Source organism: Pagrus major, chromosome 4, assembly GCF_040436345.1.
Source record: "Pagrus major chromosome 4, Pma_NU_1.0".
NCBI classification, from domain to species: domain Eukaryota; kingdom Metazoa; phylum Chordata; class Actinopteri; order Spariformes; family Sparidae; genus Pagrus; species Pagrus major.
In genome coordinates this window covers 2,674,057-2,696,978 of record NC_133218.1, presented here as the reverse complement: position 1 = coordinate 2,696,978, position 22,922 = coordinate 2,674,057, and the positions used below count along the sequence as shown (strand labels likewise).

At 40.1% G+C, this 22,922-nt stretch overlaps 1 protein-coding gene across 1 annotated transcript; it reads left to right on the top strand.

Moving 5' to 3' along the window:
* The first annotated feature begins 4,101 nt into the window (after positions 1–4,101).
* Positions 4,102–22,546, top strand: lto1 (LTO1 maturation factor of ABCE1). Its single transcript, XM_073464420.1, has 5 exons — positions 4,102–4,268; positions 4,641–4,746; positions 8,114–8,184; positions 11,272–11,389; positions 21,604–22,546. Exons 1-5 carry the CDS (start codon positions 4,210–4,212, stop codon positions 21,673–21,675), a joined length of 426 nt encoding a protein of 141 aa, XP_073320521.1. The 5' UTR covers positions 4,102–4,209; the 3' UTR covers positions 21,676–22,546.
* Positions 22,547–22,922: the final 376 nt, after the last annotated feature.

The following is a 22,922-nucleotide window of genomic DNA, read 5'->3' as shown; positions in this document are numbered from 1 at the left end:
AGTTACTGGAGAAGAAGGCTTTTGATAGTGCCTTTTAGGTCCTCTCAGAGTCTAGATTAAGACAGTTATCATAGAATGAGCTGATGGATGGGGAAAAACTTTGGTTTACCTCTAATTATTGATGTTTCTTCCTTTTTCTTGCTTTTAAAAATGGATGAGTCTTACAAGAAGAATAAAAGAAATGGTGACTATTGACCTACAGACTCGGCTGTCAGCCAACATGGCGGCGTCCTGTGTGCGAACCGTGGGATCGTTTTTCTTTACTGAACTCTGTTGTTTCTTTACTGAACTCTGACGTTTCTTTACCGAACTCTGTTGTTTTTTTACTGAACTCTGTTGTTTCTTTACTGAACTCTGTTGTTTCTTTACTGAACTCTGTTGTTTCTTTACTGAACTCTGACGTTTCTTTACTGAACTCTGACGTTTCTTTACTGAACTCTGACGTTTCTTTACTGAACTCTGTTGTTTCTTTACTGAACTCTGTTGTTTCTTTACTGAACTCTGACGTTTCTTTACTGAACTCTGTTGTTTCTTTACTGAACTCTGATGTTTCTTTACTGAACTCTGTTGTTTCTTTACTGAACACTGTTGTTTCTTTACTGAACTCTGTTGTTTCTTTACTGAACTCTGATGTTTCTTTACTGAACTCTGATGTTTCTTTACTGAACTCTGTTGTTTCTTTACTGAACTCTGTTGTTTTTTTACTGAACTCTGTTGTTTCTTTACTGAACTCTGACGTTTCTTTACTGAACTCTGTTGTTTCTTTACTGAACTCTGATGTTTCTTTACTGAACTCTGACGTTTCTTTACTGAACTCTGACGTTTCTTTACTGAACTCTGTTGTTTCTTTACTGAACTCTGACATTTCTTTACTGAACTCTGACGTTTCTTTAATGAACACTGTTGTTTCTTTACTGAACTCTGACGTTTCTTTAATGAACACTGTTGTTTCTTTACTGAACTCTGACGTTTCTTTACTGAACTCTGTTGTTTCTTTACTGAACTCTGATGTTTCTTTACTGAACTCTGACGTTTCTTTACTGAACTCTGACGTTTCTTTACTGAACTCTGTTGTTTCTTTACTGAACTCTGACATTTCTTTACTGAACTCTGACGTTTCTTTAATGAACACTGTTGTTTCTTTACTGAACTCTGACGTTTCTTTAATGAACACTGTTGTTTCTTTACTGAACTCTGACGTTTCTTTACTGAACTCTGATGTTTCTTTAATGAACACTGTTGTTTCTTTACTGAACTCTGTTGTTTCTTTACTGAACTCTGACGTTTCTTTACTGAACTCTGATGTTTCTTTACTGAACTCTGACGTTTCTTTACTGAACTCTGATGTTTCTTTACTGAACTCTGACGTTTCTTTACTGAACTCTGACGTTTCTTTACTGAACTCTGACGTTTCTTTACTGAACACTGTTGTTTCTTTACTGAACACTGTTGTTTCTTTGCTGAACTCTGATGTGTCTTTACTGAACACTGTTGTTTCTTTACTGAACTCTGATGTTTCTTTGCTGAACTCTGACGTTTCTTTACTAAACTCTGATGTTTCTTTACTGAACACTGTTGTTTCTTTGCTGAACTCTGTTGTTTCTTTACTGAACTCTGATGTTTCTTTACTGAACACTGACGCTTCTTTACTGAACACTGTTGTTTATTTACTGAACACTGTTGTTTCTATACTGAACTCTGACGTTTCTTTACTGAACTCTGATGTTTCTTTACTGAACTCTGACGTTTCTTTACTGAACTCTGATGTTTCTTTACTGAACTCTGATGTTTCTTTACTGAACTCTGTTGTTTCTTTGCTGAACTCTGTTGTTTCTTTACTGAACTCTGATGTTTCTTTACTGAACTCTGACGTTTCTTTACTGAACTCTGTTGTTTCTTTACTGAACACTGTTGTTTCTTTGCTGAACACTGATGTTTCTTTACTGAACACTGTTGTTTCTTTACTGAACTCTGATGTTTCTTTACTGAACACTTGTTTCTATACTGAACTCTGATGTGTCTTTACTGAACACTTGTTTCTATACTGAACTCTGATGTGTCTTTACTGAACACTTGTTTCTATACTGAACTCTGATGTGTCTTTACTGAACACTTGTTTCTATACTGAACTCTGATGTGTCTTTACTGAACTCTGATGTTTCTTTACTGAACTCTGTTGTTTCTTTGCTGAACTATGTTGTTTCTTTACTGAACTCTGATGTTTCTTTACTGAACACTGTTGTTTCTTTACTGAACTCTGACCTTTTTTTTTTACTGAACTCTTGTTTCTTTACTGAACACTGGTGTTTCTTTGCTGAACTCTGTTGTTTCTTTACTGAACTCTGATGTTTCTTTACTGAACTCTGATGTTTCTTTACTGAACTCTGTTGTTTCTTTACTGAACACTGTTGTTTCTTTGCTGAACTCTGTTGTTTCTTTACTGAACTCTGATGTGTCTTTACTGAACTCTGATGTTTCTCTACTGAACACTGTTGTTTCTTTACTGAACTCTGATGTTTCTTTACTGAACACTGTTGTTTCTTTACTGAACTCTGATGTTTCTTTACTGAACAGTGTTGTTTCTTTACTGAACTCTGACCTTTTTTTTTACTGAACTCTGTTGTTTCTTTACTGAACACTGTTGTTTCTTTACTGAACTCTGACCTTTTTTTACTGAACTCTGTTGTTTCTTTACTGAACTCTGTTGTTTCTTTACTGAACACTGTTGTTTCTTTACTGAACTCTGATGTTTCTTTACTGAACACTGTTGTTTCTTTACTGAACAGTGTTGTTTCTTTACTGAACTCTGATGTTTCTTTACTGAACACTGTTGTTTCTTTACTGAACTCTGATGTTTCTTTACTGAACACTGTTGTTTCTTTACTGAACTCTGTTGTTTCTTTACTGAACTCTGTTGTTTCTTTACTGGACTCTGATGTTTCTTTACTGAACTCTGATGTTTCTTTACTGAACACTGTTGTTTCTTTACTGAACTCTGTTGTTTCTTTACTGAACTCTGATGTTTCTTTACTGAACACTGTTGTTTCTTTACTGAACTCTGATGTTTCTTTACTGAAGACTGTTGTTTCTTTACTGAACTCTGATGTTTCTTTACTGAACTCTGTTGTTTCTTTACTGAACTCTGACGTTTCTTTACTGAACTCTGTTGTTTCTTTACTGAACTCTGACGTTTCTTTACTGAACTCTGTTGTTTCTTTACTGAACTCTGACGTTTCTTTACTGAACTCTGATGTTTCTTTACTGAACTCTGATGTTTCTTTACTGAACTCTGTTGTTTCTTTACTGAACTCTGTTGTTTCTTTGCTGAACTCTGATGTTTCTTTACTGAACTCTGTTGTTTCTTTACTGAACTCTGTTGTTTCTTTACTGAACACTGTTGTTTCTTTACTGAACTCTGATGTTTCGTTACTGAACACTGTTGTTTCTTTACTGAACTCTGATGTTTCTTTACTGAACACTGTTGTTTCTTTACTGAACTCTGATGTTTCTTTACTGAACTCTGTTATTTCTTTACTGAACTCTGTTGTTTCTTTACTGAACTCTGACGTTTCTTTACTGAACTCTGATGTTTCTTTACTGAACACTGTTGTTTCTTTACTGAACTCTGATGTTTCTTTGCTGAACTCTGATGTTTCTTTACTGAACTCTGATGTTTCTTTGCTGAACTCTGATGTTTCTTTGCTGAACTCTGATGTTCTGATGTCTGATGTTTCTTTACTGAACTCTGTTGTTTCTTTACTGAACTCTGTTGTTTCTTTTTCTGTATGTTTTTTTGTTTGTTAATTATTATTATTATTATTATTATTATTATTATTATTAGTTTTTCCTTGTTTATTTATTATTATTTATTTTATTTTTTATTGATCCTCTCCCAGTAGTCGTAATAAACCATTCTGATCCACACTCCAGTTAAGAAGGTGGCGGTAATGCACACCTAAAAGTTGTTTGCCAACCACCATAGAACACCAAGAGAAGAAAAAGAAGAAGACCTCCAGACTCCTAGGGGGCAGTACTGCTGTGATTATGAAGGAAGCAGGACCGGTTGGTGGAAACCGATGGAAACCGACCAGCTAGCGGCGGTCAGATAAACCTACAGTAGCCAGTCAGCTGTGTTGAGAAAAAGGTATTAGCGCGCACGACTGTCGAAACTTTAGTAAGAACAGTTGTTACAGAATTAGCTCGGAGAAGATGGCTGGCGGGTCTGGAAGTGAAGATTTATTTGACAGTATTGTTATGGCGGATGAAAGGTGAGTCGTCTGGCAGTCCAATGTTGTCTTGTTTACCACGGCATGTGCCTATCTAGTAAATGAAAGCCTCTTCTGAATCATTACTACGAGTAGTTTCTGAATTCAGAGCACAGCCGAAACACAAAACAGCAGCTATTTCATTACAATAAATGGACGGTAATCGACGGTAGGCCATCTGTAGAAATAGAATTAAAGAAGTTCTAGCTAAATGTTGTGTCGAACGAGAGGTTTCGACACTGACGATAGTGTTTCTTTTCTTTTGCTTTTTTTTTTACAATAATGATGTCGTTTTTATTCCTCTCGACAGCGTCCATCATATTAAAACAAGTTTCTCGCAACAACCATTAAGTGAGGGTGTGATTTGTTTTTGAGGTTCCGAGGGGAGGGCTATCGGGATGGATTTGAGAGAGGGGCCCACCGAGGACTGCAGGACGGCCGCAGACATGGAGCTTCTCATGGGGCCAAGCTGTCCACTGAGGTGAGTCAACACAGCGAATTGGCTAAATGCTTTAATGTTAACTGTAAGCATTTACCAGTCACACCAAACCAATGTATCGGTGTACTTTTCATTTGATATTGATGTGCAAGTTAGTACAATTTTTACGGAACGTGACTGCTTGATTATAAGAGTAGCCTACATCGTTTCCTTATTTGATATTTACTCTCCCGAATCCTATGGACCTATGATGACAACTGGATGCACTGTCGGACGCCGGCCCCGTTCATTCCTATGAAGGCTGCTCAGGGGCCCATGTCAGTACTATAGTATGAGATCACAAATTTAGGTACTCGACCCGTGCCGGCTCCCGATCCGTCCTGCACATGCGCCAAAGTGGTCCTGTCATACGAAGAATTTACCGCAAATATGCCTGTTCAGAATTATTTTATAATTATAAGACAGGAAAAGGTAATGCAAAGCATTGGCAGCAAATGTATCCATTCTCTGTATGTGACCTGTGCTAGGATTATTATGGTGTACTGTGTAATATATTTATATAAAGTTTAATTATTTGTTTTCATTCAGAATATGAACATTAAATATTAAATATCGTTTTTCAGTATAAAGTTGCTGATAATATACAGTGCCTATAAAAGGATATACCCCCTTGAGATTTTTTCTCCTTTTATTGCTTTTTTAAGTGGAATTATGGTCAATATAATTTGGCCTTTTTGACAAGAATTTACAAAAAAATACTCTTAGATGTCAGAGTGGAAACATATTTCTACAAAGTAATGTCAGTTAATGTAATATATAGTGTAAAATACATTATTGCATAAATATTCACCACCTTTAAAATGACTGACCTAATTCAACAGAGGTCCAGCCAATTGGTGCTAGTAGTCTCACAATTAGTGAAATGGAGATCACCTTGAGTGCAGTGAATGTGTCTCCAGTGATTGTAGTATAAAGACACATGTGTCACTGGTTAATCAATATTCATGGCTGCAATTACACCATGAAGGCAAAAGAACACTACTCTGTGAAAAGGTTATTGAAAAGTATAAGTCAGGGGATGGATACAACAACAATTCCAAGTCACTGAACATCCCCCGGAGTTCAGTTAAATCCATCATTAAGAAATGGAAGGAATATGGCACATGTGTAAATCTGCCTAGAGCAGGTTGTCCTCACAAACTCAGTTACCGTGCAAGAAGGAGACTAGTGAGGGAGGCCACCAAGACACCTATGACTACTCTGAAGGATTTAAAGCTTCAGCAGCTGAGATGGGAGAGACTCTGCATAAAACTGTTGCCTGGGTTCTTCACCAGTCAATGCTTTATGGGAGAGTGGCAAAGAGAAAGCCACTCTTGAAGAAAGCTCATTAAATCTCCACTAGAGTTCACCCGGAGGCATATGGGAAACTCCAAGGTCAACATGAAGAAGGTGTTTTGGTCTGATGAGACCAAAATGGAGCTTTTTGACCATCAGACTAGATGCTAAGTTTGGTGGACATCAAACATTGCATATCACCACAAATGCACCATCCCCACCGTTAAGCATGGTGGTGGCAGCATCATGCTGTGGGGATGCTTCTCGGCAGCAGGCCCTGGAAGGCTTCTAATGTTAGAGGGTAAAATTAATTCAGCAAAAGGAAATCCTGGAGGACAACCTGATTCAGTCTGCAAGAGAACTACAACTTGGGAGAAGATTTATTTTCCATCAAGACAATGATCCGAAGCAGACAGCGAAAGCTACACAGCATGGTTTAAAGACAACAAGGTGAATGTTCTGGACTGGCCGAGTCAAAGCCCAGACCTCAATCCAATAGAGAATTTGTGGTTGGACTTGAAAAAGGCTGTTCACGCCTGATCATTGGCAACCTGTTTTGACCAGTTTTGCAAAAAAAAGAATAGTAAATTTGCAGGTTTTTTTTGTAAATTCTTGTCAAAAAAGCCAAATTATATTGACCTTGATTCGTATGCATATAGGGGAAACACTGGATAGAATGAAGAACAGACATCAGGCAATGTCAGTCCTCCTCCCTCTGCTTACCTGATTCACTGCCTGTAGGTGTCACTGCCGGAGACAAACCAGCCCCTCCTCCCTCTACCAGCAGTACACTGGTAGCAAATGTCAAATTTCCAGAACCCAATGAAAAACAGGCTCAATAGGTATTAGACAGATAAAAAACCTTGATGTCAACACAGTACATTGTCTCTTGGATGTCAGGACAACTTTCAACCCAAAATATAGAAATAAGCGATTGGTGAGGTTTAGAATACATATACAAGGAATCCCAGAAATGCTCAAATTTAGCCCAGAGGGTCAAACTTAGAAAAATAATAACTTAAAGGAATAGTTCACTCTAAAACGAAATTCAGTCATTATCGACTCACCCTCATGCTGATGAGAAGTCTGGTGTAGTTTCTTATTCCTCAAAGTGCAGCTGGAGACCCGCGGGGGTACCCTCCTGCAGCAAAAATCCATATAACGGGCGTCAATGGTGTCCGAGGCGAAAAGGTCCATAAAACTACACAAAAACTTTGTAATATTCCTCCATACTGCTCGTCCTTTACGTACATCCAGCTGTGAGTTTCAAATCACTAGTGCAGGCAGATCCCTCTTGTGTTTGTGTGTCGCTCGGTCGCTCACAGCTGGATGTAAATACCGGTGTTGTATATCTATCGCGAGTTCTGTTGATCTTGTCTGGCGCGGCTAAACTCTGGATGTCGCCACTTCAGGACATTGGATTGCAGCGGACAAGCAGTATGGAGGAATATTACAAAGTTTTTGTGTAGTTTTATGGACCTTTTTCGTCTCGGACACCATTGACGCTCGTTATATGGATTTTTGCTGCAGGAGGGTACCCCCGCGGGTCTCCAGCTGAACTGGACTTCTCATCAGCATGAGGTGAGTCGATAATGACTGAATTTCGTTCTAGAGTGAACTTTTCCTTTTAAAAGTATTTGGAGTACAGCTATGGGGTTTTGTAAGGTCTCATGAATGAAAAGGAGGATTCGGCATTATTTTTTTCTTTCGAGAAAAGCAATGACAAATCAATGAACTTGGAAAAGTTCTGGATTGCACGTCAGGCTATGGCATGCACCTACTCAGAGGCTACTCCTTAGGTACGACTTAGATTCAGTGCAGAAGCTTAAAGCAGGCTTAAGATGCAAGTGAGAGAAAAGCGGAAGCAAGAAATCTGGGATGTACCCTAAGTTTTAACTGTCATTAGTACTGCTTACTCTGACCCTCTCATGTCTATACCCATTAAGTCAAACATTATCAGTTAGACAGGGTTTAGCAGCCTTATTTTGTTTATAAATAAGCTTTGTTGTGTTGCTTTAAATTCCTTTGGGCTCCCAGGTTTGTTTACTGTCTCTTGCTCTCTAACTTCTTACAGATTTCCTTCTATTATGGGTTCGCCATCACATGGAAATGTCTCCTCCAACACAATACAGATATCAAGTCAAGGTATGTTCTCCACAGGTCTTCAGGAAGGAAAAGTCATTTTCTTCCTCCATTTTTACCAAAGCACTCTGTATGGAGACTTTAATAGTTTTTCTTGTACATCTTATAACCTACATGCATCATGCAAATGATTTAAATCCAACATTTTTGAAAGCAGTAGGCAGTAGAGGTACAAGTATTTGTCCTGAACTGAAACAGTATAGATGTCATAGTTTGGTGCCATGCAGTCATACGAGAAATAGTGTCACACCATGGCGAGAGCATACACCGATCAGCCACAAAATAAGAACCACTCACAGGTGAACTGAATAACACTGATCAGTTTGTTACAATGCAATGTGCTTCTGGGAACCTCGGGTCTCGGAATTCATGTGGATGCCACTTTGACAAGCCACTTTGCAGGTCAGGTACAATATCTCATGGCAATGGCATTCTTCTGTGGCACTGGCCCCCTCCCCAGCAGGACAGTGTGCCCCACACAGCAAAAACTGCTTAGGAATGGCCCGAGGAACAAGACTTAAAGATCCAGGCGACAACCTGACCTCCAAATTCCCCAGATCCCCATCTGATTAAGTACGCTTAAGGATGTGCCAGCCCGATCAATGGAGGCCCCACCTCATACTTAACAATGGTGTTTGGGTGGGTGGTGTGTGTCAATTGGCAACCACTTTAGTTCCGGGACCCAAGGTTTTCCAGGAGAACATTGAATTTTATCGAGGTGATCAATTTATTCACTTCACCAGTCAGTGGTTTAATGTTGGAGCTGACCAGTGTATGTCAGTAAACCGCTTTGATCCACACTCCAATTTAGAAAGTGGCGGTGATGCACCTAAAAGTTGTTTTCCAACCACCATTAAACAGAAGAAGAAGGAGAGGCCAATAACAAAAGACGAAGAAGTGAGACAACAACCGGAGCTAGAGGACCTGCCCACTTCCTTTAAATCAGCTGTGGGAAAATTCCAGAGAGCGAGTAGTGGATTGGATGAGGGCGGTGTATCGGTGTTGTTCAAAAGCTAACTCATATCAGACAGCATCACCAAGATGTGTCAATCACCGAAGCGATGCAAAACCAGAGGAGTCCAACAACAAACCCCCCTGTTTTTCAGCAGCCTCTAGATGTGACGGCAGACTGGCCCAGTAACGCTTTATATTGAGGACCTTTTAATATGCCTTAATTAATTGTGAATAAGCCACTATAAGATGCTTGTTAACGTTAATAAGACTATATAGGGGTTGATAATAGCATAATTAACATTTATTATTGTTTTGTAAGATATACTTATTCTGAAATCTAACAGTTGGTGTTAGTCTGGCATTTCACTCAATGACATGCAGTGTTGTAACCTTGGTTACCACAGCAGGTGACAATATCAAATATTATGCAGAGATAAAAATCCCCTTTCTATGGCACCATAGGGGTCTTCAGGGCTGTTTTTAATGATGTCACAGACTGTCACATGACTGAGTTTCTGATTTGATTTCTAAATGTCTTCTTGATCTTGTTACGTTGAATGAACTGCGTAATGGGACAAAGTCCCCTACTTATTTTAATATTTAACAAGAACAACAAGCTCTCTATCAATCTTAATTTTAAACCACCCGTAACTGCTTCAGCATAGGTGATTTGACCCAGCCAGATCTGTAACAGCCATCCACTTGGACAAAGAAACAGTTAAGATTGAATCATAATCTCCATTGTGCTGTGGAAGAATAATGGGAAAAATAATACATTTTTATTTGCCTCCACATCAGATTGTACTCACTCATAGATACTAGCCACCTAAATACGCCATATTTTTTTCATCAAGATCCATGCCTTATTCCCTGGGAAATTAACCATAACATCAAAACGCCCTATCTGATAATGTTAAAGAAAGTGAGAAAGAAAATCTGTCATCCGTCTGTGTCCATCAGACTTTAAACAGTTGTAATTGAGGTCCTGTCTTTCTTTTGCGAGGGTTGGTTCTTTATTTAAGTGCACTTATTTTATTTTTGTTGTGTATTTTACTTTATATTGGTATTTAACTGTTATGTATGAAAATTCACTAAATGTTATTGCAGTAAGTTAGGCCTACTCAATAATGGTCGGGTGTTGCCAGATGTACGATAATCATCGTATTTGTATGATAATTTTGCCCTCTGTAAGATGTACAATCAATAATTCAAGAAGAAACTGTCAGGTAAGCCCAGTTGTTTATTTAATTAGCCTTCCTTATGCTCTTAACTGGTTTCATGCAGAATATGAACAGGCTTCCATTTGTGCTGTCTTAAAATTTTATTTTATAATGGTAGGCTGTTACCACTGATTGACTTATGGACACCCCTCCAATGCAACATGAGCTACAGCTTGCTTTAAAAAAACATGTGGGTGAATTTGCAGGCACGTCAAAAGATGCAGAAGTGTTTTGTAATATTACGCATTTACACCAGCTTATTCAATAGGTTATGACTCGCGTACAATAATTTCCCCCAAAATACGATCATTTTAATCCTCTGGTACAATAGTTTGATGTTTACAGTCTGGCAACACTGTGGTAGGGGTTTCTCTAAAACGGCATACTTTCTCATCTAAAATCGTTATCTAAAAAGGTCAATCCTACCTTGAAAAACAGAAAAATCCTGTCTTGTGTTGAATCATCAACAATCAAATCAAGCTGACGCAGTGATCCATGTACTACGGGTGCTTGAGAATTTTCAGTAGCTGTTTTCCAGATATGGCCATGCAACATGACCTACGGAATTGATTTCCTGGAAACTTGGATGGAGGATGGGTCTCAACCCAGAATTGACCCCATGGAACAGATCCAGGATTTTTTCTCACTTTTTTTAACGTTGCCAGATAGGGCATTTTTTGACATTTTGATCAATTTCTCAGGGAATAATGCATGGATCTTGATGATCTTGATAGCAGAAAATCAGGCATATTAAGGTGGCTTGAATCTATGAGTGAGTACGATGTTATACGGATCCCAGATGTAGTGATCTTAAATTATGGTTAGGCAGTTATAGATAGTTTAAAATTTAGAATGATGTAGAGCTATCAAGTTTTTGTTTTAATAAATTTTTGTCTGTATGTGTGTGTGCTGTCAGAAAGCGTATGAAAGTGCTGGAGTCCCTCCTGTCTTTGATCCAGAACTCCCCCCATAGTGATCCGCAGTCTGCAAAGATACAGGAAGACATGGGGAAACTTCGTGCCAAGTTCAGACAGGTACTCGATTTACCTGTAATTGCTAATAATGAAGGGTTTCCCACCAGCTGCTGATCCTGTGTTAGTAACACACTCAGACTTTTTTACACTGCTTATTATTATAGCTGGGCTAAGGATAACTCAGAGGTTTTCACACACACATTGTAAATCCAGGGTAAACCTCGGCCCAGGACCATACGTTCCACATTTGACTTGTTTTAGTTCTGGGTTAATATGTCCATTCGAACACATGACTAATGGTTACATTCTAGAATATCCAGTATTTATTTTAGCCCTGTTTCACTCTGGAACCTTGTACCCCCATATTTAGCAGATTTTCAGGGGATAACCCCACAAACTCCAGGATAACCGGGCGGCTGTGGCTCAGGGGTAGAGCCAGTATCTTGTTATCAGAAGGATGCTGGTTCAATTCCCCAGGTCTGCATGTCGAAGTGTCCTTCGGCAAGATACTGAACCCCAAACTGCTCCTGATGTGCTGGTCGGCACCTTGCATGACTGCCAGTGTATGAATGTATGTATGAATTACTATAAGTCGCTTTGGACAAAAGCGTCTGCTAAATGCCCTAAATGTAAATATAATAACCCTGCTCCAGCAAAGGGCCAGCAAGCCAGTTGGGTTAGCCCACTTTGGAATGTGCCACCACTGTGTCAGGTGAAATTGATTCACAATCACTTCCTAAATCAAGTTACTAATTTCAGATGTCTAAAAAAACTATTATGTGTTTATGGAAGAATTATCCTATCTTTATTCAAGAGCGTAGATTTTCAGTTTGAGAGCATGATTTCATTCCTTTTCAGTGACACAGCTCCTTCTCGTGCTCAGATTTATTCTCCTCATGCTCACATTTTGTGCTCGCACTGAGATGTTTGCTGCTTTCTTTCAAAATGTGTGCTTGAACTCAAAAATCACATGCTTGTGCTCACACATCTTCTTGCACACAAAAATTTTGCTCGCATTCAAATATGTCCTGTGCTCGCTCAGATCTAAAGTCTGCGCACTCAAATCTAACGTGCACGCACTCAGAACAAGCACCTCCTCTCCGGTTGAGGAGTCTGCTCAGACTCAAGGCTGTCCCTACCTGCGCTCAAAAAATTGTGTTTCACCAGCCAATAGGGAGACAGCTACAGTGTGGACCAATCAAATGACGGATGCCGCCTTGGGTGCGTTCCTTCGCACTTTTTTTGAGCGCTCCGTAGGGGCGGGCATATGGTCTGTTTGTAAAACTGCTTCTCTCAAAATACACCAATTTACCATATTAGCCAGCTATTTGAATCGTCACCTATTTAAGACGCCAGCATATTTATGTATAATTAATCTTAAGTAATCCTAAAAAGAGTTATCGTAGTTTAGAATTTTTTCAATTTAATATTAGCGGATATATGTTATATAGTATAAATACTCACAACAGCATAGGAGTGTTATGATAGTCGAGTGGTTAAGTGCAAGGTTAAATGTTGCATTTTAAACCATGGGACGCCGGTTCGCATCCCGGCCGCCGCACTAGCCCTTTTCACACTCCCGCTTGCATGCGGAGATCTTGCGCCAATTCTCCGCATCCGCCTCTGTGTGAAAATTTCAGATGTGGCGAGGGGTGAAATTTCGCTGCGCCGAATACGGAGGTAGTATCAGAGGTAGTATCAGAGGTAGTATCAGAGGTAGTATCAGAGGTAGTATCGATCTGATGGTGTTCACTGTCTGATAACTGAACAGGTCCATCACTCAACAAAATATAGAGAAATGTCACGGTGTAAAAAATCACCACGATGGTCAGCCCTCCCGACCGAGACTTCAGTGAACTTTCCCCCCAGAAAACAGCCTCCCTCCCCGCGAGTGACAGAGTCAGACAGTCTCCTGTTTACTGATGGTGATTATGTAATTATGTAACTCAGAGAAAAACGTAGGATGTTTGGTGGGTCAGGATCTCAATCACAACACATTATAACAGCATCAGTATGATTATAAACAGTCAGTGGGTACATGTTTAGATTAACAGGAGGACACCGGGGAACCCGTTGAAAAAAACACACACGTCATCTTCATGACGTGTACCGTCACGCCGGCGCCGGCTTTCTGTGTGAATTACTCTGGTTCGTCTTTTACGATAATGCGGCGACTCTGTGTGGTTTAAAATGCAATATCTGGCAGTGTACTTAACCACTCGACTATCGTAACACTCCTGCGCTGTTGTGAGTATTTATACTATATAACATATATCCGCTAATATTAAATTGAAAAAATTCTAAACTACGATAACTCTTTTTAGGATTACTTAAGATTAATTATACATAAATATGCTGGCGTCTTAAATAGGTGACGATTCAAATAGCTGGCTAATATGATAAATTGGTGTATTTTGAGAGAAGCAGTTTTACAAACAGACCATATGCCCGCCCCTACGGAGCGCTCAAAAAAAGTGCGAAGGAACGCACCCAAGGCGGCATCCGTCATTTGATTGGTCCACACTGTAGCTGTCTCCCTATTGGCTGGTGAAACACAATATTTTGAGCGCAGGTAGGGACAGCCTTGAGTCTGAGCAGACTCCTCAACCAGAGAGGAGGTGCTTGTTCTGAGTGCGTGCACGTTAGATTTGAGCGCGCAGACTTTAGATCTGAGCGAGCACAGGACATATTTGAATGCGAGCGAAATTTTTGTGTGCAAGAAGAAGATGTGTGAGCACAAGCATGTGATTTTTGAGTTCAAGCACACATTTTGAAAGAAAGCAGCAAACATCTCAGTGCGAGCACAAAATGTGAGCATGAGGAGAATAAATCTGAGCACGAGAAGGAGCTGTGTCACTGAAAAGGAATGAAATCATGCTCTCAAACTGAAAATCTACGCTCTTGAATAAACATAGGATAATTCTTCCATATGTGTTGCGTTCTTAAGAGTCAAACGCACTGAAGTACATATACTCTTTTAAATGGCCAAACACATGACAAAATCAAATTTGGAGCATCAAATGAGGACCCAGTGACCATCACTGCTTTACTTTAGCTGCGGTACCCGTTTGGAGAGAGTTAAAAGGAAAAAACTATAAAGGAGAAAGAGAGAGAGAGAGAGCGATATCACAGCAGAGGTGTAGCGCACCGCTGTGCCCTGTGAGTACACTCCTCTGTGAAATCTCTCGTCAGTAATGACCAAATTTAGCTATTGTGAATACTTATCCCAGTTCCCTAACACTGAGGTAAATGTAATCATTTTCTGTTGCGAGTGCAGGAGGAGAGGAGAGGCAGAGATTTCATTTTGTGCTTGACACGCTGAATGTGTTGTTTCCAAATTGTTTTTTATTGAGTTTTCAAAAGTGTGAGAAAACAAAACAAAACAGTTTAAACTGACAGAGTGCTATTAGACACAATTGCATGAATACCATACATGGATCCCATCTCCAGTGTGCGTCATTATTAATATACATACATACGTACTACATAGACAGTTTTCCTTTTGCTTCAATTTGTTACATTTTCAATAGTCGACCCATGTACAGATACATGCCCAAAAAAAAAGCAAAAAGAAAATCAACAAGAGAGAAGACAGGAAGAGAAGAGAAAGGGGGGGGGGGGGGGGGGGGGATAGAGAGCTACTGATCTAAGGTGGTTGCATCAAATTCACTTGTAAAGTATTCTAAAAAATCGCACCAAGTTTTTTTGAACCTTTTTACAGAGCCCTGAATTGTGCATCTGATTTTTTCTAGCTTAAGAAGCTCCATCACCTCACGGACCCAACGTGAATGGGATGGAGGTGTGGTTGACTTCCAACCAAAAAGGATAAGTCGGCGGGCTAGTAATGTTGAGAATGCTATAAAGTCTGAATGATGTTTTGATAGCCCGCTGTTGCTAGGGGTAACCCCGAATACTGAGATAACTGGGTCTGGCTCGATTCTTTTTTTACAAATATAAGAGAATGTATTGAAAATCTCTGACCAGAATGTGTGTAGTTTTGAGCATGTCCAAAACATGTGTCCCAGAGTGGCAGGGGCCTGATGGCATCTAATGCAGTTTGGATCTGAGCCGGGGTATATCTGGGCCAGTCTGACTCTACAGAGGTGTAGGCGGTTGAGTATCTTAAATTGAACCAATCCGTGCCTAACACAAATTGAGGATGTATGTACTCTTTTGATAGCTCTTTGCCAGGTTTCCTCAGAAAGCTCCATGCTCAAGTCTTCACCCCACCGCTCTTTCAAATGGTGAAGAGAGTTACCTTCCATGTCTTGTAAAATACTGTACAACTGAGACACACAGCCTGGTATGTGGGGCTTAAGCTTCAGACATTCATCAAGTAGGCAGGCTGGAGGTTTGTGTGGGAATGATGAAAAATACGAGTGTACGAGTGAAATCGCGTATTTGAAGGTACCTGAAGAAATGGGACTTAGGTAGGTTGTACTCTTTAACAAACTGGTCAAAAGAGCCAAACAGTCCATTAATGAATAGGTCCCCTACACAATGAAGTCCCTTCCCAAACCATGTCTGAAAAGCTGCATCTAACAAAGAGGGTCTAAAAAGGGGATTGGCGATAAAAGGCATTGACACCAAAGCTTGCGTAAGGCCAAAGTGTTTACGAAATTGGGTCCATATACGTAGAGTGCCTCTCACAATTGGGTTGTTTGTATGAGCCCCCACTGCTAATGGTAATGGACCACACAACATAGATGCTAGGGAGACTGGTAAACATGCTTGTTGTTCCATGAGAGACCAGTTTGGACCTTCCCCTTTCACAAAAGTATTGTACCAGACAGTCACTTTATGAATATTGGCTGCCCAATAATAATATAAAAAGTTTGGCAGCGCTAGACCACCATTTGTTTTGCGTTTCTCCAGTACAGATTTACGTACACGTGGTATAGTCTTATTCCAAATGAATGTGCTAATATATTTATCTAATTCTTTAAAATATGATTTCGGCAAGAAAATAGGGACTGTCTGAAATAAGTATAGAAATTTTGGTAGAATAACCATCTTAACTGAGTTAATGCGACCAGCCAGAGATAATGGAAGCGTTGACCAGCGATTGGTATCCTTCCTAGCTTGATCTATAAGTGGTCTAAAGTTAAGTTTAAGAAGGTCTTTATAATGGCGTGTTACCTTGACTCCTAAATATGTTAGGGGGCCAGTTGTGACTCTAAATTCGCATGAATCAAAGGACATCGTCAATGCTTTACTATTAATGGGGAATAATACACTCTTTGTTAAATTGATTTTGTAACCTGAGGCCAAACTAAATTGTGAGATTGTGTCCAGGCACTTTGGAATAGAATTTTCAGGGTCTGATATAAATAGCAAAAGGTCGTCCGCATATAACGAGACTTTATGGACTTGCCCCCCCCTGTTAATTCCCAATATTTCATTGTTTTGTCGCAAAGCTATAGCCAATGGCTCAATGGCAAGATTAAATAGAAGAGGGGACAGCGGGCAGCCTTGCCTCGTTCCCCTATGGAGGATGAAATACTCAGAATCGATATTATTGGTCCTAACTGATGCCTGTGGCATAGAGTACAGTGTTTGAATCCAAGAAGTAAAAGTCGGGCCAAATCCAAATTTGTTTAATGATTTAAAAAGGTGTCCATATTCGATTCGGTCAAAAGCTTTGTGCGCGTCCAATGAAATTACTATCTCTGGAAGTTGGGTCGAGTGTTCAGAGTATAATATATTAAAGAGGCGGCGCAGGTTATGATATAACTGCCTGCCCTTTATGAAACCCGTTTGGTCAGGGTGCACAATAGTTGGTAAAACGGATTCTAATCGTAGGGCAAGGATTTTTGTAAGTATTTTGTAATCACATGTAAGTAGGCTGATTGGTCGGTATGATTCGCACTTGGTTGGGTCTTTATCTTTTTTTGGTAGAACAGAAATTGAAGCCTTGGTCATAGATGTAGGAAGCTTTTTTTGTTTAAGCGATTCTGTGTAAACAGAGCGTAGGAGTGGTGTCAATTTACTGGCAAAAGTCTTATAAAATTCAATGGGGTAACCATCTGGGCCTGGTGCTTTTCTATTTTTCATTAATTTAATTGCTTGGCCAATTTCAACATCAGATATTGGCTCTTCTAGGCTGGACTTATCTTCGTCACTTAGGGTGGGCAAGTTCAGATTTTCTACAAAATTGTTTGCATGACAACTATCCGATTTATATAGGGAGGAGTAAAAATTTTTAAACTGATCATTAATATCTTTCGGGTCTGATTTGATGGTGCCATCAGTGGCTTGTATTTCTGTAATATAATTGAGAGCCGAGAATTGCCGTAACTGATGAGAAAGCAGTCTACTTGCACGTTCTCCATGTTCGTAGTGGCTCTGTCTTGATTTTAAAAATTTCTCTTCAGCCTGTTTAGAGGCAAGAAGATCGAACTCTGTCTGCAATGCAATCCTTTTCTTGCGGAGGTCTGTCGATGGAGAGTCAGAGAGTTGCTGATCAACGTCATGAATAAGCGTGGTTAATTCTGTGAAGCGTTTCGACCTGCTTTTGTTCAGTCGAGATGTGTATTCTATTATGTGACCCCTCAAGTATACTTTTAGTGTTTCCCATAAGGTAAATATATTGGTATCTGGCAGCTGGTTAGTTTCAAGGAAAAAGTCAATCTGAGCCGAAATGAAGTCCACAAAGTCCTTTTCTGCTAAAAGTGTAGGATTAAGACGCCAGTTGCGCCTTGTGGCTACATTGTTCTGGAGCCAAAGCTCCATGATGACTGGTGAGTGGTCAGAGATGACTATACTATCATATCTACACAACTTAACAAGTGGAAGCATTTTTTTGTCTATAAGGAAAAAATCAATCCTTGAATACGTCTGATGTGCAGTAGAAAAAAAGGAAAACTCCTTCAGTGTTGGATTTTTAAATCTCCAAAGATCTACCACACCACTGGACTGGCAAAATGTCTTAATACTATGAGCAGATTTGGAGAGAGGGGCTGCTGGGATTTTAGAGCGGTCAAAAGAGGGTTGCAGGACAGTATTGAAATCTCCTCCTAATATCAAGTGGTGTGTGCCTGACTCTGGGATGCAGCTAAATAGTTGCTTATAGAAATCAGGGCTGTCCCAATTAGGGGCATAGATATTGACTAAAACCACTGGAAAATTATACAACCTGCCCTGAACAATAACAAAGCGCCCATTTATATCAGCCACTACTTTTGAAGATACAAACTGCACATTTTTCCCTATCAAGATAGCTGTTCCTCGACACTTGGAGTTAAATTTGGAATGAAAGACTTGTGATATACAACCTCTTTGTAATCTGGGAATATCTGACGTGCGTAGATGTGTTTCCTGTAGGAATATTACCTCTGCCTTAAGTTTCATCAGGTGGGAAAATACTTTGCTTCGCTTTACGGGGTGATTGAGTCCCCTCACATTCCAGCTTACAAATTTTGTTGATGTTCTACTCAACCCATCTAGGGAGGCCATGGGAAAAGGGGACTGACTGATGTCTGGAAAGATTCACCCGACAATAGATCCACATCTCTAACCCTGGGGAGAAGGGGGGGGTGGGAGAAAGAGAGAAAGACAAAGAGCACAGCGAGAGAAAAAAACAATAACACAATAACACAAAACACATAAAGAACCCCTAATGTAACACGTAACCCCAAATGCTGGCCTCTCCCCAACTGAGAGGCTGCACCCTCCCTCCCTCCTAAGCCATTATGAAGAAACCTGTTCAACATCTTACCTATCGGGGCTGAGGCCCCATAAGAACCTTATGTACCAACAATTTAGCTTAACAGCTGTAACATTTCAAGTCAAGGAGACCTGTTCAGTGTGTGCGCATTAGTGTGTGCGCATTAGTGTCTGTCTTCGTATCAATGAATATATGTGTGTATGTGTGTGTGTATGTGCGTGCCCATATGTCAGCGAAGTCGATGATGTATGAATGTGCCTGAGTCTGTGCAACTGAGATAAAATAAAAATGTGCGTAGATATTACAGTATCAAAGCTCACAAACTAGCCACTTATTAGCAGGTTGACCCCATGTCATATTACTCCGTAAAACAATATTGTAAAGAATATTATCCATCCCTGGTGATCCCAAACAATCATTAATCAAGAAAACAATATCAGCAACAGTATTTATGAACCAATTCAGTGTCACTGTTATCAGCCTTGGCATTCACAAGGGGTAAAGCTAACTTTGCTGTATGACAATATACCAGATGGGGTCAATTAAGTGGAATTTAAACAAACAAACAACAACAACAAAAAAAACTAACAGCGACCCTGTTTACTGAAAAAGTTAAATGTCTCTACTATCAGCATCAGGGGCTTATATGTGAAGAAATAAAACATGTCACTGTTTGTGCATTACCATCCACAACTTCACAAACAAGGTAGGCATTACTTAACAACCAGACCTTCACTTACTGTCCAGTTAGAACAAAACTGTAAGGAAATTATCTTATTGAATAGTTTGATGGCAGAAGAGGAATCGAAAACTACAACAATGTTTCCTAAATACTTTCAATGTCTTTCCTGTCAGCCATACCTGCGTTTTACCTCAGATCGCCATGGCAATCTCAGCATAGAGTGACGGAAGTGTCTGATTTATGAGAGTTCTTTTACAAACTCTTCAGCTTTGACTGGATCCGTGAAGCTTCTCTGTATTCCATCCCGCGTTGTAATCCTCAGCTTGGCTGGGTACCACATCCCGTATTTTACGCCCTCACAACGTTGCAGAAGTTGTCTCACCTGCTTGAATGCAGCCCGCTGCCGTGCCACTGACTGTGTGTAATCAGGGTAAATCCGAATCCTGTCGCCGTGTTCGGAGATGAGATTTTGTGCCGCAAGTGCTTTACGCAGGATCGCTTCTTTTTCCTGGTAATAGTGACACTTGACAACGAAGGCTCTTGGTTGCTGCCCTTCAACCGGAGCTTGTTGGAGGGTGCGATGTGCTCTGTCTAAGACGGGCGGTTTATCCAGCTTCAGTGCTTTCTGTAGTATTCCAGCGACAAACGTAGTTGGGCGGGTGCCCTCTTCACGTCTTTCTTTGATGCCGAAAATGCGTAAATTGCATCTCCGTGATCTTGCCTCTAAGTCCTCGGTTTTTGCCGTGAGGCTCACCACTTCTTTCCTCAGCTGGGACACCTGTTGCTCCAGTTCAGTAATGGTGTCAGAGTGACTGTTGGCCGCAGCTTCCAAGCTAGCGGTGCGCTGCTCCAGAGCGTTAGCCCTAGCGTTAGCACGCTCAATGGCCGTTTTCATTTCGTCTTTAACGATGCTTATCTGCTTGCATATCTCGGCGTTCTGGGTCTCCGCTTTCTCGTCTATTTTTGCCAGCAGTTTGGCCTTCAAAGACGTAATAGCGTCGAGTATAGCTGATTGACCCGGCTCCGTGCCAGAGGGCACGGAGCCGGGTCAATCAGCTATACTGCTCTGGGGCCTTAGCACCGCTCCTCAGATCCGGCATCTTGTTTCGTCGAAAAGTCGTAACAAAATTGAATAAAAACACTCGTTTTCACCGTCTTTCGATCTACACTCTGCTTATACGACACTCAACTGTCATACATATGTGTGGGTTGGGCTCCTTGACATAAATAAAGGTTAATATGGGGGAGCTCAGAGACGCACGTCTACATCTCTCCGAGGCTCGCTGAGATCCACACGCTGAATGTGTTAATGCACGTGCCCATATGCATGTACATGTTTGAGGGTAGTTGCACACACTGAGGTCACTATAAAGGAATGTGAGTACTACATATGAGTGACTTTTCCCCAGAATACTGCTGATTCTGTAGTGTTGACATTTTCAAATCTGATAACTGCAGTGCGCCATAGGAGCATTAAATGATGCTCCTGAATTTAGGTGTCTTAATTATCGTTTTCACTGCGTGTGGGCCTTCATGCTCGCCCGACAGGACAGAAACATAGCAATTTCTGCTGTCTACACAGGCTGTGTATCAACTCATTCTATACAAACGTAACCATAACCTGAAGCTTATTTTTATGTTTCAAGATTATATTCTTCTGTTTTACATCCACAACTACAGTGTACATGGCACTAACTGCTGCCAAAACACAGGTGCCCTGCACTCAATACTGTACGTGCAGACACAGATGGAGCACTGAAGCTTCTGCTGCTCTGCTAGCATGCTGCTTGCTCTACACAGCCTGTGTAGACATTGTGTAATATGAAAATGTCTGGCATACCAACTTGTCCTACTACTAATGACATCTGACTATCCTGCTTTATCAAAGCAGTTATTGCATGCAAGCTAACCTATGGTATTTTCCAGGTCTGCATTATGCTGAGTGTCCCAACTGACTTCAAGGACTACGTCAAAACTGCTGAAGGGACATCTTTCTGAATCTCTCCTGATGCTGAGGAGTTGAGCTGACTTCGGCATCTTGGACAAAAGAGATGGAAGCTAAGCTGCTATTAGTCAGCAGCCCAGAGGTCCGTCTCATAGATGGCATCAGTCATTGTGTGCAGTGGATTAATTCAAGGGTTTGCAGTATGAAGCACTTACTGTTGGTTCGTAAGTAGTCTTTGCCTTTAAATTCTGATGGAAAGGTCTGACATGTAGGAGTCGACAGTTCTCATTTGAACAGGGAAAATCTGAGATGACTGCAGTCAGTGTTCCAGGGTTGTTTCTGGAAATACTTCACAGAACAAAGACAGATGATAGCATAAGTCACTGCAGTGACTAAAAGAATGAACTCATGCTACTTCTCTGCGATGGTGGAAAGTAATCATGTACAATTTGCCCAGGTGCTCAAGTAATATTCACCTGGTGCTACTTCGCTCCACTCCATTGTTTTTTTGTTTTTTTTAACTGACACCTGTATTTTACTTTACTGGAAAGATTTTGCAACCAAAAGATTTGATGCAATTAGAAGTATTTTTACAAAAAAATAAGGCAACAAAAAATGAATATATTGCTCATAACTATTTCTATATATCATTTAATTAAATGAAAATCTGAATGCAGGATTGTTTGCATCAGGATTTTGTTACTATTGATTTTTGTTACTCAAACCATCACAACATGGCAAACTATTAAGCGCAGATACATATTAACTCTGGTTTTAGATAGAGTGCCAATATTATGAAATTATTATTATTTAATATTATAAGAAAGAAAATGATGCTTGGCGTTTTATAATTATTACATTTGGAGTGAAGTTTTATGCTTACAGTTCATTTTACACAATAAAATATATTGTAAAACTGTAAAATATCCTGCCTCCATTACATATTTTTTGTCACATGTGTTTGATTACCACATTTGAGAGATCACTGCAAAAAAATGTGTGTATGTTTTACTCCCTAATATCAACATCTGCCCCAAAAACTGCATATCAGTCTGACTCTAGTTTTAGACCTAACCTAATTAGATCTTGGGCTCTATTATTTTATTTTTTGCATAAAACGCTTCTTGTTAATTCTTCAATATTGTATTCAATCATCTAATCCAGTCAAGCCCAGAGACTGGTAAGATTGTATTCCTTCACTTTCCTGTTGTTTCCCTTCTGTCTGTGAATTGCAACAGTGCAAGCAGGGAGAAACCAAACTAATACCCTTTTTCCACTGGTCAAAAATCCCTCTTAAACC